This window comes from Desmodus rotundus, chromosome 3 (genome assembly GCF_022682495.2).
Source record: "Desmodus rotundus isolate HL8 chromosome 3, HLdesRot8A.1, whole genome shotgun sequence".
In the NCBI taxonomy this organism is placed as follows: Eukaryota; Metazoa; Chordata; class Mammalia; order Chiroptera; family Phyllostomidae; genus Desmodus; species Desmodus rotundus.
In genome coordinates this window covers 12,119,662-12,136,932 of record NC_071389.1, presented here as the reverse complement: position 1 = coordinate 12,136,932, position 17,271 = coordinate 12,119,662, and the positions used below count along the sequence as shown (strand labels likewise).

Genomic DNA, 17,271 nt, shown 5'->3' with positions numbered 1-17,271 from the left:
GGTTTTGTGCTTCTGCCTTGATGTGTGGTAAGGTAGCAGCAGCTTTCTCCATCAACTTTTCCACCCTCTGCGAATGTCACCACAGTCAGTGAAAAGGGCAAATCACATCTTAATATTATTAGGAAAATAGTTTTGACTTGCATATCCTTTGAAAGGGTCTCAGGAGCCTTACCCTAGGGTATGTGGACCCCTTTTTGAGAATCACTGTTGTGAACCATACTTAAGTTTCCTTTCCCCCAAACTTTTGCTTATTGGTGCTCACCGTTGTTTCCTAGCCCGTTGTCCTTGAACGATCCTATGTAATTTTCTATTGTATGATATCCTAAATATTTACCAAGCTTTTTTTTTTGCTATTTTTCTGTAGGGTTAAAAAGGTTATTATTTTTATAACTACTCCATTTTTCAGGTTCAAGAAAAGGAAGTATTCTCAAGTAAAAGCATCCTAACTTATTGGGGAGCCTAACAAGTTAACCTGCTCTTTGGGGTACAGCTTTCAGTCTCTCTGGGTTAGGTTAGCCATTGCTATTTTAGGTTGGACAGAGGGGTAGATGGAAAGAGAAAATATTCATAGGAGGGCTGGGACTCCTCAGTTAGATTGAATACCTGATAAGTGGGAAGAGAAAGTCCCTAACCTGACAATTTATTGTAAAACATATCTGTGCTAATGCAGGAACTCCGACCCACCTGGTGCAGAGGAGTCTTGTCTTGACCTGCTTTGGGAGAGTGTTGTCTTGATGCTTTTCTCTTCCTCCTTGGAAAACAGCTGAAGAAATCAGGGGAGAAACCCCTCCTTGGTGGAAGCCTGATGGAATATGCAATCTTGTCCGCCATTGCCGCCATGAATGAACCGAAGACCTGCTCCACCACTGCTCTGAAGAAGTATGTCCTGGAGAACCACCCAGGGACCAATTCTAACTATCAAAGTAAGATTCAGAGTTGTGTGCATTTTACAGGGATTAGAGCAATTGTGGAAAATGCCTAGAGATGATGCTACCCATGACGAAAGCACTAGCTGCTGACTAAAAACCAAGAGGGACCAACAACTGTACAAGTTTAATGCATTTACTAAAAGAGAAACAGACAGAAACAAGGCTTATCCTTAATTTACAATGTCTGCTAAAGATCAGAATTTGATTTTACTTCGCTATAAAGATTTTTCTGATATTTTTATTGTAACTTAGATAAGTCTCGATGTTCAAAACACCTCTCAAGTCCCTGGCTGGTGTGGCTCAGTGGACTGAGTGCTGGCCTGCCAATGGAAGGGTCGCCAGTTCAATTCCTGGTCGTGGCACATGCCTAGATTGCAGGCCAGGTCCCCAGTTGGGGGTGTAGAGAAGGCAGCTGATGAATGTTTCTTGCTCTTTCCCTCCCTCCCTCCCTTTCTCTCTAAAAATAAATAAAATATTTAAGGAAAAAAAATTTTTTAACACCTCTCAAGTACCCTGTTTTCTTGCTTATTTCTGAATGTTTACCAAAACATCTAATTTTACCTTGAAACCAAACCAGTATTTTAAAATACTTAACTGCTTAAGTATTTTCTGATTGATATAAGCCCTGTAACAGAAAATAATTTTTTTTCGTAGTCTGTTTACCCTATCAGGTGGTAATTTGAGATTAGAAACCTTGCCTTAGCAGCATTATCACATACAGATAATAAGATTGTATATTTTCCTCAGTGAACTACTAGAATAGCCCCATTGCTATAGGATAAAGAATATGAGAGTAGCAGAAAATGCACACTATAATACAGGGTTCGGCAGAAGTAAGGCCTGCTTGAGTGCGGTCGGTAGGGTAGTAATATGGGTGTAATAATTTATAGTTTCAATTTGAACATTTCACCCAAAATGTCATATGATGTGCTTGAGTGTGGTATTGTGGTGGTACAGAATTACATGCTTATGCCCTGGCTGATGTAGTTCAGTGGATTGAGCATGGGCCTGTGAACCAAAGGGGTCACTGGTCCAATTCCCAGTCAGGATACATGCCTGGGTTACAGGCCAGGTCCCCAGTAGGGGGCGTAGGAGAGGCAACCACACAAAGTTGTTTCCCTCTCTTCCTTCCCCTCTCTCTAAAAATAAATAAATAAAATCTTTTTAAAAAAATTACATGCTTTTATGATTTTGTAATGAAATATTTTGTAATAAAAAAAGGTGTTATTTGTGCCGGACCTGTGTATTATTTTAAATAAAAAGGTAATTTTAAAATCTCAATACTGGCTTTTAACATGTATGCAATGTATATATTTTAACATTATGAAGGAATGCTTTCTGATTGTTTTCTTCTTGTGTACTTTGAAAACTGGTGTTTTCAATAAACTTTCTTCCTTACTAAAGATATATACCGTGTTTAATTGACCCTTGTAGACTATTTCACGATTTTCTTCTTTGGCCAAATGTTAGAGGGTGAAATTGGTTATTAACCTTTTTAGTTTCACTGGTATTGCTGCTCTTTTTTAGATACAGAACACTATATAATGTATGAAAGGCGGGAATTAGTGAGGCCTTTAGGAGCCATGGTGTTGTTTTGGTAATCTTTGCTGATTCATGAGAAATTGGTTCTGTTTATCTTTATGGGTAGTCTCCGAGATGATTATCTGTTCTTACAGTTACTCAATAGATGTTTGAATGAATGAAAATAGTGGGAGATTTAATCTTAGGTCAGCTGTCAGCCATACATGAGCAGCAGTGGGCTAGTCACTAACCACTCTAGGCTTCTCTTTTCCTTTCTGTGAAATGAGGAATTTAACTCAGCAGGCTCTAAACTCTTTAGCCATTATAATTTAACTCTTGCCAAATTTATGGGCCGTAATAATTGTTTAGTGAATTAGTTAATCTGTTTGACCACTAAGGATTCTCTTAGAACATGTCAATTACTGTGTATGACAGGACATTAAATTAATATATAAGTGATTGTGGTGGAGAGAATTACCAAATATGAATAACTTTCTTCATTTTTTAATACTTTTTCAGTGCATTTGCTGAAGAAAACCCTGCAAAAATGCGAAAAGAATGGGTGGATGGAACAAATCTCTGGTAAAGGATTCAGTGGTACCTTCCAGCTCTGTTTTCCCTACTATCCCAGGTAAACAAGCACTTAGCCTATAATATGAAGTATTGGTCATTGTAAGTTTAAAATCTGATTCCAGGTTACAGGCTTGGCTTATTTGACCCTTATTACTATTACACACTGAACTGGATATACGAGGTCTGTCCAGAAGGTAGCCAGTCTTGTAATCTGACAAATAGAGACATCTGAAGAAGATAGGAGATGCAAGAAACACTGTACATGGGACAGTGACGCCTCGGTCCCCTTCAAAGTAGACATCTTGGGACCTCACACAGTTCTCCCAGTCACCATCAGCTGCCCCATGGTATTTTCCTGAATCTCATAAACGGTTTGAAATCTCTTCCCTTTCAAAGATGATTTTAGTTTGGGGGAACACCAGAAGTCACAGGGCACCAAATCTGGGCTTTCGGGGGGCTGAGTCACCTGGGTGATTGGATGTTTTGCAAAAAAAACCGCAGGAGATGTGATGCATGAGCAGGCACATTGTCATGAAGAAGCTGCCAAATCACCAGTCACCCATCGCTGCAACCTTCTGAATCATCCAAATAGTTTCTGCAGAGGAATGTTCAAACTTAATGCAAAATTTGATGGAGATTCATTGCTCTATTTGCTCAGCCATATTGAATGCAATGGCCACACAGTACACATGCTTATTCAATGGTGTCCACCGCCCCCAGTGACTAGTATAGGGAAGTTGTCATTGTTCACGCATGTGCATTCCAGTCCACTCCTTCACTGTCAGATTACATTGATATCGTCCAAACTGTTCTTATATTAATAATGGTTGGACTTTTTCTGGACAGACTTTGTACTTGAAAATAAAGACTATTTAAGGCAGTATTGTTTTAAAGCAAAAGGTTTTCATGTACGAACAGAGGAATTTTGACTGTCCTGCCAGAGCTTATTGTTAGCCAAATGTTCCTGAAATCAAGAATTGAATTCTTTAGATCGTTGGCCAGTTATTTTGATGTTTGTTCCTTCTTTAATAAATAATTGGTAGTGACAGGAAGATTATTAGAGGGTTTTGTCTATGTATGTTTTAGGCGTCCCGTACCAAGTAAGAACATTGGCTCCTTCCAAGAATCCTCTGCCACCTTCATACAGGGACATTACTTGAAAAACCTGTCTGATGCATACCTTACTTATTCACTGAACCAAAAAATACACTGAGCACTTGTTGTGGGCCAAGCACTGTTCTATGCACCTGTGGTGTAATACTTCTTGCACTTTCATTTCTAGTAAGGTGTCATGATGTGTACAGCTAAAGCCCACTTTTAGCAGAAGTGAAGTGTAGCTTTCTTGTTTTTTCCATGCAAGCCTAGGTGTTACTGCTTGAATGCATATTCTCTGAAATACTCAAATATTTAACTTTAAAGTCATACACATAACGTCATAAATAAATGATTGAGAGTCAATTCCATTGAATGGAAGGAGGAAGGGAATGAGGTATGGTCTGGGACTTTTACAGATTTGTCATAACTCTGTATGTGTTCTCAAAGTAGGTTAAATTGTAACCTGATATTTGTAACCTAAACGTGACATCTTTGGGGAAGCTTGGAGGAAATGGGGAATAGTGAAGGCGTGTGCATCTAGGTTCACATTATTTCCCTTGTCCTATATGGGACTTGTCTTTCCACAGTGTGTGTGTGTGTGTGTGTGTGGTTTAGTTTTGGGGTTTTTTATTTATTTTTATTTTTTTATTTTTTTATTTTTCTATAGCCCAGGAGTTCTATTTCCAAAGAAAGAACCAGATGATTCTCAAGATGAGGATGAAGATGAAGATGACTCATCAGAAGAAGACTCTGAGGATGAAGAACCTCCACCTAAGAGAAGGTGTGGATGTGTGAAAACTCAGGAACTTTCTCAAGTTCTTTGTGTAACATTTGAATTTGTCTTGAAAATTTAGAGGCTCTGAACTTAAATGAAGCATGTGAATATGTAGTTTATACTTTGGTCAAGCCTGTATATTTATCCACAGTTTGGTTATTCAAAATAAAGTCCTGTTTTCTTAAGAAAAACATCATAAAATGTATATGTAGACTTCCAAGGAATTGGTTGAACTTTATACAATTTTAGTAAAGCCTTTAGTTAAAAAATAATAATAAGTTACATTTCTAGGCTTATCACAGGTGACTTCTAAGTAGTCTATTTCTTTTTTTGGTAAAGTATTTGGTCATCTTAGCAAACTGAATCTCTTGGGTGCTGAGTGACTCCCTTTGCTCTTTGGTTCATAGGTTGCAGAAGAAAACCCCAGCCAAGTCATCATGGAAGGCTGCACCCGTGAAGCAGAGAGGGTCCAAGCCTGTACCTAAAGTCCCAGCTGCCCAGCGAGGGAAAGCTAGGCCCCTGCCCAAGAAAGCCTCTCCAAAGGCCAAAACTCCTGCCAAGAAAGCCAGACCCTCACCCTCAGTCATCAAGAAACCTAGTGGTGGCTCTTCAAAGAAGCCTGTGGCCAGCGTGAGAAAGGAAGTGAAGTTGCCTGGCAAGGGCAAATCCACCGTGAAGAAATCTTTCAAAGCAAAAAAGTAAATTTTATAGGAAAGAAGGGTATTGTGATGAAATTTAAAATCTTATTTTCTAAGATTGGTGTGCATTTGTTTTAGTTTTGATGCTTTTAAAATTACATTTTTCCCTCCGCTCTGAACTTGTGAGGAGGGAATAGAAATAAACCAGTTTAGGTATTTGTTAGCTTTAGGCGCTGTCCTTGGTGCCTGCCCCTTCCCGCTGTCATTTTAATTTCTGCAATAATTCTGGACTTTCCTGAACTGTATAACCTACACCTGTCCTTTTTCTCCCTCCACCCAACCCTTTTTTTTTTTTTTTTTTAAATCCCTTCCAGCTTTATCTAAACAGTTGCAAAGATTTTTATATTTGTAGAAAGCATCGAGAACAGAATGCTGGTCAGGTGCTGCAAGTGAAAAGAAGGCATATAGCACTGACTGATTTGTGAAGCCTTCTACCTGGAGACTCCAGTTATAGCTATAATAATTAATCTTATTTATAAAACCACTCCACTAACCCTTTCTCTCTTACTGTAAACACAGAGATGTCTTAGCTTTGGGAATAAGCCAAAAATATTATGGTTTTAATTAGATTCTGAAGATGCACGACTCCTTTGGGCCACTTTTCACATTGATCATTTCCAGGTATCTTTCTGTGGCCCAGGGCATCCCATTCCCTTACCAGCGAGCACAAGTTCTCTCCACCATTGGTTTTTGACTGAAGAGGAAATATGAGAATATATCAAATTTGTGATTTCTGGTGTCACCTGTGTTAGTAAAACTCAGAACATATAAAATCTTGATCAAATGTTTAAATATATTTTTTAATATTGGGAGCATGAATTCTCACTTCTTGTTTGTCTTTTTTTATAAGGAAGTGTTGGAGAGTTACATCATTGCTAATGTGGAAATGTTAAGTGGAAAAACAAATACTTTGCAAAAATAAACTAGATTCCAGATCCATCTGTGGGTTCTTTTCCCCTCCTTTCTTTCCTCAGCACTTTTCAATATCAAGCAAGTGGCTTCCTTTTTGAGACTTTTTTTTTTTTAAGAAATGAAATGAAGCCCAACTACCTACCTAACCTCTTATTTGTATTTGTTTTAGTATTGTGAAGTTGTGTTAAATAGTACTGGCTTTCTACTTGAGAAATACTGATTTCTGGTTACCATTTATCCTCCCTATGGCACTTGACATTTTAATTGTCTTAAACTTTTTGGTGTACATCTTCTGGCCCGTGTGCTGCCAGAAGCAAAAGCGGTTTGTTTCATTCATTCCACTTGCGTTGTCTCTTGGGATCCCATCTGCAGCCTGAAGTATGGCTGGGAAATGGACTTAAGAAGGTTGGCTTGAATTAGATTCATAATTATGTGTGATCCCATCATGAGTTAATTGGAATTTGTGTTGCATGTAAGGCAATCTTTCCTGTTGTAAATCTTCCTTTTTTTATGTACATATATTTTGAAAAATATGAATAAACATGAAATTTTAAAAGCTGCTGAACTGTAGCTTACATTTAAGTTTCTAGTATATTCTCAGAAGTAGCTAAGTGTTACCTAGCTTAGTGTCACTTTGAATCTTTCCCACTCCTTGTAATAGCCACCACCCATTTGCTTTTTAAATACAAGCTCTAGTTTATGTGTTTTTTAATTCTGACATGGGTGATAAATGATTTTTATAGGATACACTGAATTGATTATTTAGTGAATAAGAGGTTTAAAAAATCATTTTGTATTTTAATAAGATACTTGCCTTCCAGATCATAGATTCCAGTTTTTCACACTTAACTTCAGCTGTATCCTTATACTAGAAGAATACTTCACTGAGACCTAAATCTACAAAGTAATTCTACTATCCCTTATGCACTTTGGCAGGTAATAAATAATTCTAATAATACGGGTGTTAGGTACCTATGCTAAGAATTCTCTGCTCTTCTGTAATCAAAAGTAGGAATTTGGTTGGTTTCTCTTTTATGATGCTGCCTTTTTTAAAAAAAAGATTTTATTTATTTATTTTTAGAGAGAGGAGAAAGGGAGGAGAGATAGAAACATCAATGTGTGGTTGCCTCTCATGCGCTCCCTAATGGGGACCTGGCCCACAACCCAGGCATGTGCCCTAACTGGGAATCGAACTGTCAGCCTTTCACTTTGTGGGAAAAGCTTATCCAATTGAACCACAGCGGTCAGGGCTAAACTTAATAGTTTTAACTGTTCCTAATTTGTTTTGTCAATAGCTGGTATGTTGCCCTGGCTGAGTAATTCGGTTAGAGCGTCTTCCTGATGACACACCAGGATTGTAGGTTTGATCCCCAGTTGGGGTGCGTGTAGGAATCAGCTGATGAATGCATTGCTAAGTGGAACAACAAATCAACATTTCTCTCCCTTCCTCTCTCTAGAATCAATCAATAAATTAAAAACAAAAAACGGTATGTCAAAGGCTTCAAAAGGTATCTTCTCAAGCCATTTCAAAAATGGCTTCAATTGCAACTGTTGATAGTGTATGTAAATATATAATTAATTACTTGCTATTAAGTCTTTTAGCATAGAGAAATTTATGGTGCCTTGAATATGTTCGATAAAGTGTAGTTGAAAGTTTGTATTAAAAAAGTTTGTATGAAAGTGATAGTAATAGCTAACCCTGGGTTTCTTCTACATGTCAGGCTCTGTATATACATTAATTATCTTGTTTAATCCAAGCACACCTATGAGATGGTCATTGTTTATTATTCCCATTTCACAGAAGGGAAAGCAGGCACAGATCAAGGTTCAGAAACGTGCTCCAGGTTGTAGTAAGTGGCAAAACCGGGCACTGAATGCAGAGTCATCTCCAGTGGTCTGCTTGACTATCTCCCCTTGGCAATTTTTGAGGCTTCTGAATTCTCTCCTTATCCTACAGTCCAGTGATTCTGTGTTCTGTTCATGGGAAAGAAAGATTGCAGAGGATTTGGAGATGAGAGGAAATTATTAAGTTTGCTAATAGGAGTCAGAATGGCTTTTTCTTTTTGATTCAATCTTTATTGTATTTTTTCCATTACCATTTAGTCCCCTTATACCCTCCTCCCACCCCAGCAGTCACCACACTGTTGTCTATGTCCATGAGTCCTTTTTCCTTTTTGCTCAATCGCTCCACCCCTCACCCCACCCCACTGGCTGTCGTCCTGCTCTCCATCTGTGAGTCTGTCTCTGTTTTGCTTGTTCAGTTTGTTCATTAGATTCCACATATGTATGAAATCATATGATATTTGTCTTTCTCTGATGGGCTTATTTCACTTAGCATAATGTTCTCCAGGTCCATCCATACTGTTGTAAAGGATAAAGTTTTCTTTATGGCTGGGTAAATATGCCATTGTGTAAATGTTCCATAGTTGTTTCATCCACTCATCTGTCGATGGACACGTGGGCTGTTTCCATTATCCTGGTGTTTGTAAATAACACTGCAATGAACATAGGGTGCTTTTGTTCTTTCAAATTAGTGTTTTGGGTCCCTTCAGGTAAATTCCCAGAAGTGGGATCGCTGGGTCAAAAGGCAGATCTATTTTTAATCTTTTGAGGTATCTTCACCTTGCTTTCCGCAGTGGCTGCACCAGTCTGTGTGCCCACCAACAGCGCAGAAGGCTTCCCCTTTCTCCACGTCCTCACCAGCACTTGTTTGTTGGTGACGGCCATTCTGACAGTGTGAGGTGATACTTCACTGTGGTTTTAATTTGCATTTCTCTGATGATTAGTGCCTTTGAGCATCTTTTCATATGTCCGTTGGTCCTCTGGCTTTTTGTTTTAAGAAGCTTGGTAAGAACTGTTAGAGTTAGATTCTGGGTTACTAGGCTGCCCTAAGTTTTGGGGGGGACTCTGCACAACTACTTGGTCAATCTGACCTCCTAGCCGGGAGCACTTGCTGGCTTCCTCACGTTTCACTTACCACATGCAAATTCTTTGAATGCACATGATGCTAATGCTTGGGCGAGCTTTTTCTCCAAAGGCTGCAACTTCTGTTGGAACTTCATGTTGCTATGTGAGCAGCTGCCTTGCTCCTCTAACCTGGGAGCTCGTGCTTGGTGAGGCCTACCAAGAGAAATTCCGCAATGGGACTGTCTGACACCTGAATTTTTTGGACGTGAAATCGGTTTAGTAATCACGAGCTGGAATGTTAGAAATCCTTGCTTGTGTACTCATAATTCTGAAAGAAACCTTACTCATCCAGTCTCCCCTTTGTTCAATGCTAACGGATACTTTTTCCTAAAACCCAGAGTTACACAACATCCTTACTCACCCACTTTACTCATTAAACACTCCGAAGAAGTTCTTGTGTCCAGCCTAAATCCTTTATGTTACTTGTTCGTTTGAATTAAATTTGCTGATACTGAGTGTAGACTAAAGGTTTTGTCAATTCCAAATTGAGATTGAATCCTGGTTTGAATACATCACTCTGGCCAGTATTTTGTCTGTAGCTGTGGTCCCATGCAGTGATCCTTGTAAGCTGTGCCACTTACCAACTGAGAGGCTTTAACCCAAGCCTCTTAATCGCCCTGAGCCTTGATTTCCTCATATTAAAACAAAGGGGTTTGAATGCACAAGTCTTTTTTTTTTAGAATAACCATCCAGAGGCAGTGTGAGATTATCAGGTATCAAAGACTGAATCATATTTACTACAGTCAGGTTACTAAGGCATTTTAGGATTTAGGAAAAATTGATTTTTTTAAAATAAATGAGCCAGAACATCCAGTTTTGCAACAGTTCGGTTCTGTTGTTTAAACTACCATTTATTACAGTTTTCTATTGCTAGGCACTTTAATTTTGCTATCTCAAATTCTCACAAATAAGATTCATAAAGATACACAACATGCCAAGTTTTCAGAAGCAAATAAATTCAGCTGGTTTTCCCAAATTAAACATGTAACAAATGATGGAGGTAGACCTGCACCTAGGCAGTCACCTTTCCTCCACACCTTCCTGAAAGATTTTGTGCACCGACAGCTCAGGTAGCCAGGTGTCCGGCAACAAGGTGTTTGAGTCACGGTACGATCAGTGGGCCGTGGTTAGCAGATTGTTTCTTTATTAACAGATTTTAAAGTCAGGTTGTCAGACTGTTAGGAGCTTGTTAAAAGATGAGCAAGAAAAGAAATGTATAGCTTTAAGTGTCAAATGCCAGGGAGCAGTAGAGAAGAGAAGCCAGGTGGATGAGAGGTGGGAGTGTCTTCTAAGCTGGGGCCACCAGAGGCCCAGGAATCCATCAGCTGCCCCCTGGCCAGACTTGGGGTCTTAGCTGGCTATGGATGAAGAGTGGGGCTACAGAGAAAACTGGCTACTTGGTGGGCAATCTTTTTAATCTCCATTAAATTGTTACCTTGCCCTAGCCGGGTGGCTCAGTTGGAGGGTTGTCCTACACGGTAAAAAGGTTGCAGGTTCAATCCTGATCAGGGCATGTGTGGGAGACAGCCAGTCGATGTTTCTCATATCCGTGCTACTTTCTCTCTTTCCCTCCCTCTCTCCCTTTTTCTCTAGAATCCATATGCATATCCTCAAGTAAGGATAATATACATAGCTTCATATATATATGGTTACCAGGTTATGATTTACAACATCGGCATTATTTTACATAGTCCTGAGAGAGGGGTCGTCTTTACACCTGTACTTTTTAGTTTAGAAAGTACTAGGAACCACTGCTTTTTCCAGTGGGTTACAGGTAGCAAACAAGAGAACATAGTGCCAATTTCTGGGGTACCCATTATACAACGGTATTTGGGGAGGGAATGCCATTATGTTAATGATAATGTTGAACCAAATGAAAGGGAATGCAAAGTCCACAGTAGTTATTAAGAAAAAACAAGATTTCCTAGAAAGCAGCAGTACATGAGGCTCCACCAGGCGCTCCCCGGGGAGTGCACCTGCACTCAGGAAACGTGAGGATCGCTGCCCCACCTCTTCCCTCCTGCAGTCTGTTCCCTTTGGAACTAACAGTGCAGCCGCAGGCAAATGACTTCCCCACTGCTGCTCAGCCGGGAAGGTGAGAGAGACTTGAACTAGGTTACATTTCTTGGATCCTCAAACCCCACACCTGCTAACCAGAACATACACCACAAAGGGGACCATATAGTGCTGTGGTCTGTTTTTTAAATGCATTGGAAAGGAAACTTACTGTAATCACTGTATCCATCTGCTCAGGCTGCCACGGACCCAGTGGGTTTAACAACCGCAATTATTTCTCACAGTTCTGGAGTCTTTGGGTCCAAGATGAAGGTGTCAGCAGTGTTAGTTCCTTCCAAGGGCTGTGAAGGAAGGATGTGTTCCCGGCCTTTCTCCTTGGCTTGTGGTTGGCTGCCTTTTCCCTGTGTCTTCACACCATCTGCCCTCTGTAGGTGTCTGTCCAGATAGCCTCTTAAAAGCACACCGGTCATACTGGACTAAGGCCCACTCTTAATAACCTCATTTTAATTTACCTCCTTTTTTATTTCTTAGGTTTTATTTATTTCTAGAGAGGGTAAGAGAGAGAGAAACATCAGTGTGTGGTTGCCTCTTGCATGCCCCATACTGGAGACCTGGCCCACACCAGGCATGTGCCCTGACTGAGAATTGAACCAGTGACCTTTTGGTTCACAGGCACTCAGTCCACCGAGCCACACCAGCCAGGGCTTAATTCACCTCTTTATATACCCTATCTCCAAATACTGTCACATTCTGAGGTACTTAGTGTTTGGGACTTCAATGTATTGCTGGGTGGGGGATGGACAATTCAGCGCATAACACATCTCAGATTTTTAAAAAATTTGCTTCCTAGGTCACTTATTTTGGGGGTGCAATGTAGAGGGCAAGTGGCAGGGACAGCCATTAGGACAAGCCTGAGAGAAGGGAACAGTGGTGCTCAAGGCTGAAAGTGACTATCAGCCTGGGAAGGTGTTACTGAGGACTCAGTTGGAAGCCTGGGCTGTGAAAGCCAGGTGGGGGTGAGATGCGGTGCCGCCGAGGCCTGTTCCCCGCTCCCAGGCTTGGCTCTAGTTTTCAGTCCTATTGTAGGATGCTGGCTTTGGAATGATGCGATGTTACATCCCACTCACATTTGTCAGCTGGCAACCCCAGTACCGGCTTCTAGGATTTCAGAGGAAAGGGAAAATTGTGATAGGAAGCTCACACCTATGTGATTTAAATCCTTACTACTGATTCATCCGGAAATACCATGACATGGCCATGTGCCCTGACATGTTCAAGGATCATAACCCCACCCCCAGCTTGCTTTTTTAGTCATTCCCTCCCCTGCCTAATAGGGATGACTTCTTCGGGCTTCCTGCAAAAGTGAGTCATTAATCTAATGGTTGACATCCTATACCTGGTGTTCCCGAGGGCTGTGTGGCCATGAATGTAGGATACGGTAAATGCGCCAGGTGATAATGCAGTGACGGCTGTTTGAGGCTGCGGTCCGCGGTGGAACTAGGTTGGCTTGCCCAGGAGGTGGCCAATACCCACTGGAGTTTGTTTCCTTTGAGGCAAACCTCTGAACTTGTGCATCTAATGTATCATCAGTAAGTCTACATGCATGGTAGGAAGCTTGGAGTTTCTGTGCTTTTGGTGGAATTAGATAAATTGAATTTGGTAACCTCCCGGAATAGCTCACATGGGCAGTTACATTACTTGGATAGAGAATGAACTTCAAATGTATAAATGCATTTGGTTTTGAAACACTGTATTCCTACATGAGGGTGAAGACCAACAATAAAAGGGGTCTTTGGGGGTCGTAAGTCAGGAGTCAATGTCATGTACCTTTCACACATTCATCTGTCCAGATCTGGTTTTTGTGTGTGTTGTTGTAAATCTCTGTATCCCCGGGACCTAGCACAGTTAATCTGCCCCCTCAGATCCTGACTCCGTGCCCCCTTCTTCTGAGAAAGATTTAGAAGGCAGAATTATCCTTTTGGTTTAAACTATTTCGCTATCTGAATTTAATTCCTCAGTCTTTTTTCATTTTGACCTAAACCAAATTGCTGTCACTATTTTTTAAATTGTATGCATCAGATTGAATTGTATGCATCAGAAACTTGTTAGCGCCAGCAGTTAACAGAGTTGTGGCTTGTGTTATTTTCTCTGAATTGTCTCAAAATGGAACTGCTATCTAGTCATTGGCAAGCCCTCTATTTAACGTGTACATGCTTTTTTAGGAAGCCAGTAAAAATTAACCCTTCATCCTTTGTCTACTCTGAGCTTCATAAATTGGGATTTGGGGAGAGCAGGACCAACTTGTAAACCTTCCCGATCCTTCTTCTCTTTCCTGGACTCCGGGAGGTCACGTGGCCTCCTCACTGAAGGGTTTCCCAGAGCTCCTGGCACGTGGCATTCAGTAAACACTTCCCATTCAGTCACACACAAAAGACACTCAAGAATAAACGCAGAGTCTAATGCGAGCTAATATTTACCGAGAGCTTCACTCACTGTGGGCCAGGTGCTGCGCCCAGCGCTTGGCCCGCGTAATCCCACTGGAACCCTCCCGTCCCTGTGAGTCAGGTGTCAGTAACACTTACAGATGAGGTATTCAGGGATCAAGGGGGATCAAAGTGATTAAGGTGTTTGCCTAAGGTCCCACGTTGGCGAGCGAAGTGCCCACACTTGGGACCGAGCCTCTAATCATTGAACCTCTCTGCTGCCTCTGGAAGGCACCCAGACGCTCTGGAGAGACAAAGAGAATGGCCGGCACCCTGGCGTGGCTTACACCTGCCACCTTCCAGAACCAGCCCCGGCGCGTCTCTCTCTGCGGTGCCCCCTCTGCACCTGCTGGGTGCAGCCCTTGCTCCCTCCCCCCTGGACCTGAGCTCCCCTGGTCTAGCTTTGCTGAGACGTGACGCAGGGGCAGTTGCTGGTGTTTCCTCTGCAGATTTCAGGTTAAATACACGCCAAGGGCTGGGCTGAATCGCGTTTGCTAATTTGGCGGGGGTGGGGGGGGTGGGGGGGTGGCGGTTGGCACCTACAAAGTGCCTGTCCTGATGGGAACAGACGCGCTCTCCGGCTCAAGGCTGCCACCCACACTTCTGGCTCACTTTGCTCAGCCTCTGCCCCATCTCAGCGGATACCCGAAGGAGACGGACTCCCAAGCGCAACACCGATATTCGCGAGGAGACGTCTCTGTGCAGGCCCTGAGCTTGGCAGGCTCGGATAATCCTCCTCCGAGAAGGGCCCAGAGGCAGAGGGTGTGGAAGAGGATGAGCGACACCCCACCCCACCCCACCCGGGCGAGGGAAGGAAGGGTGAGACTGGCCGGGTTCCCGCTACGAGATCCTGACCGCATTCATTCGCTCGTCAAGACAAGCCCACCGCGAGCCAGGCTCCATCCTGCCGCTGCGGACGGAGTCCCCTCCTGACCAGGGGCGCTGACACTCTAGGGGGAGGGGTGAGACGGCCAGCAAGAAGTCTCCCGGGCTCTGCAGGAGGTGCAGTCACTGGTGGTCAGGGAAGGCTTCTCGGAGGAAGACTGCTGGAGTGGCGCGGCTGACGAGCAGGAGCCAGCCAGCGGGCGGGAGGGGAAGGGCTTCTCTACGGGAAGAGGGAACCGTTAGCGAGGCTCTGGGCCCTCAGGGACCCCAGCCCCCGAAAGACCACTCACCACAGGCGGGGACGCCACTCCCCGACCCACCCACCCCCTACTCCCCACCCCCTACCCCCTCATCCACCCCCTCTCACCCCTCACCCCTCACCCCCTACCCTTAAAGTGGAGCGTCGGGGCGCGAGCCTGAGGGGCGGTGTTAGGGCCCCTCGCGCCCGCTGATTGGGCGGCGCAGCCGAGCGGTGCGGCTCCGCGGGCTCCGATTGGTGAGCGAGGGCCGGGCTCCACCGCCAGGTGCTGCCTACTGCTGGTTCCAGCGGCCACGTGGGGGGTGGCGGGGGGCTGAGCGAGACGCACGGAGCTCCGGCGACAGCACTCGTCGACCTGCGGCGGCCGTGGTGAGTGAGCGCCCCAGAGCCGGGGAGCTGGGCAGGGGCTGGCGTCGGCGGGCGCTAGGTCCTCATACGCATAGATGGGGGGAGGGTCTCGGATGGCGAGAGCACTCTGTCCTGCTTCCATCACCATCCATCACATCCACCATCGCCTCCGCTGTCCCTCCTCCATGTCCTGCTTCGCTCGCTCCTCGGTGTGTCCCGGGAGTTTCCCTGCCCCAGGGCCGGGCAGTTGCCGGCTGAAAGCCTGGCAGCGCTCCCCAGGAATCGTAACAATCGTAGGAATAAAAACCCACGCCACGGAGCGCTCCGCACCACCCGGGCGCTGGTTTGTGGCTTCGCCCCCTTAATCCTGAAAACAGCACGTTCCGCTCAGGGTCGTCTGTTCAGAGAAGCCGCCCTGGACCACCCTGTATTAGATAGCACCGCTCCCCCGCTGCCACACACACGCACACACATACTCATAGAAGCCTCCCTCTACAATGGTTCTCTCTAAATCATTTACCTCCCTGTCCCAAAATGGTGTTGGGGTTTGGCACCGTCCCCCAACTCGGCTTGAGCGCCACGCGAGGGCTGGAACTTTGTTTTGTTAAGCTGGCACATAGTCCCGCCAGTAAATAGTAAATAGTCTTAAGAAACAAATGCACCCCAGGAGGTAGCCGCTATTGTTAGCCCCGATTTACAGTTGAGGAAATGGAGGCTGCTAAGTTAAGTGGCTTCCCCAAGATCGCATCAGGCTACCTTGTGCCACCCCATCATCCAGGGTCTTGGCCTCTGGCCCTTGGCCGCGTGGATTTCTTTTCTGTCCTGCTGGCCCAGGGCAGGTGGGGCTGGCACCAGAGGGTGTGTTAGGGCGGGGGGCTCATCTGTGCAGCTGAGCCAAAGGCAGTGAGGGTGAAGCAAGTCACTGAGGTGGCTCTGGCAGCCCCAGACCATCTGGCCCGGCAGGCGGTCAGAGAGACAAAGCTGCTGTTTTGCGGATCAGATCAGCCTCTCAGCACCTGAGGTTCCAGCAGCTGGATAGCTGGACCCACCAAACCCTGAAGGTGAACACCCTGCTTGGGGAGGAGCATCTGGGAGAAGGGCACCTCCATGGCATGGAGGAAGAGCCCCAGACACCACCGTTTGCTTCCAGGCTTGCTCCCCGCTTATGCTGAGTGACTTTGGGCAAGTGACTTCACTCCCCTGAGCTCCCCCTTTGCTAAACCCAGAATCTGCAGGCTGAGTAGTCTCCCAGAACCTTAGAAAGGAAGGTGGGCCCTTCCTGTGACTCTAGTCAGCTGTGGCACAGTGTGGCAGGGGGCCTCTGTTCTCGAACCCTTCAGGCAAGTCAACCCGTGCAGTCCCTGTCTAAGCAGAGCCACCTGGAAAACCTCAGAGGAGCAAAAGAGCCCCTCATTCCAAATGTGTCCCTTTAGGGAGGGGCTGGCCAAGCCAGGTTCCCGTGCAAAACCTCGGAAAAGCAGGTCTGGTCCAGGGAGCTAAGTGGATGGTTGTGCTGGGATGGGTATGCCAGTCTGTTGCACAGGTCAGGGTTGGTCTGGTCCCCTCCCTGGTCCCCTGGGCAGCCCCTAACTCCAGGCCTGGGGCCAAAGTGCCCCCCAGGCTGGCGAGTGAGGGAGAGGAGGGGAGAAACTTCCAGATTCCTGAGGATGGGGAAGGTCTAGGTGATAATGGGTGGGGTGGGGCTCACCAGAGGGCTGAGGCCTCGCCCTCCACCCCCCACCCCTAGACGCAGGTGTCCCCTAGGAAGCTGCAGCTCTGGGTCTGGAGGGCAGAGGCTGTTCACAGCCGT

General features: G+C 44.6%; 1 protein-coding gene across 6 annotated transcripts in view; it reads left to right on the top strand.

Moving 5' to 3' along the window:
• Positions 1 to 7,068, top strand: part of HP1BP3 (heterochromatin protein 1 binding protein 3) — a 37,248-nt gene extending 30,180 nt beyond the window's left edge. For all 6 annotated transcript variants that reach the window (XM_071220853.1, XM_024554313.3, XM_024554315.3 and 3 more), the window contains 4 exons: positions 764 to 923; positions 2,970 to 3,081; positions 4,786 to 4,899; positions 5,301 to 7,068. In XM_071220853.1, coding sequence (XP_071076954.1) covers positions 764 to 923; positions 2,970 to 3,081; positions 4,786 to 4,899; positions 5,301 to 5,595 — 681 coding nt within the window. In that variant the 3' untranslated portion in view covers positions 5,596 to 7,068. The remainder of the gene's footprint in view (positions 1 to 763; positions 924 to 2,969; positions 3,082 to 4,785; positions 4,900 to 5,300) is intronic.
• Positions 7,069 to 17,271: the final 10,203 nt, after the last annotated feature.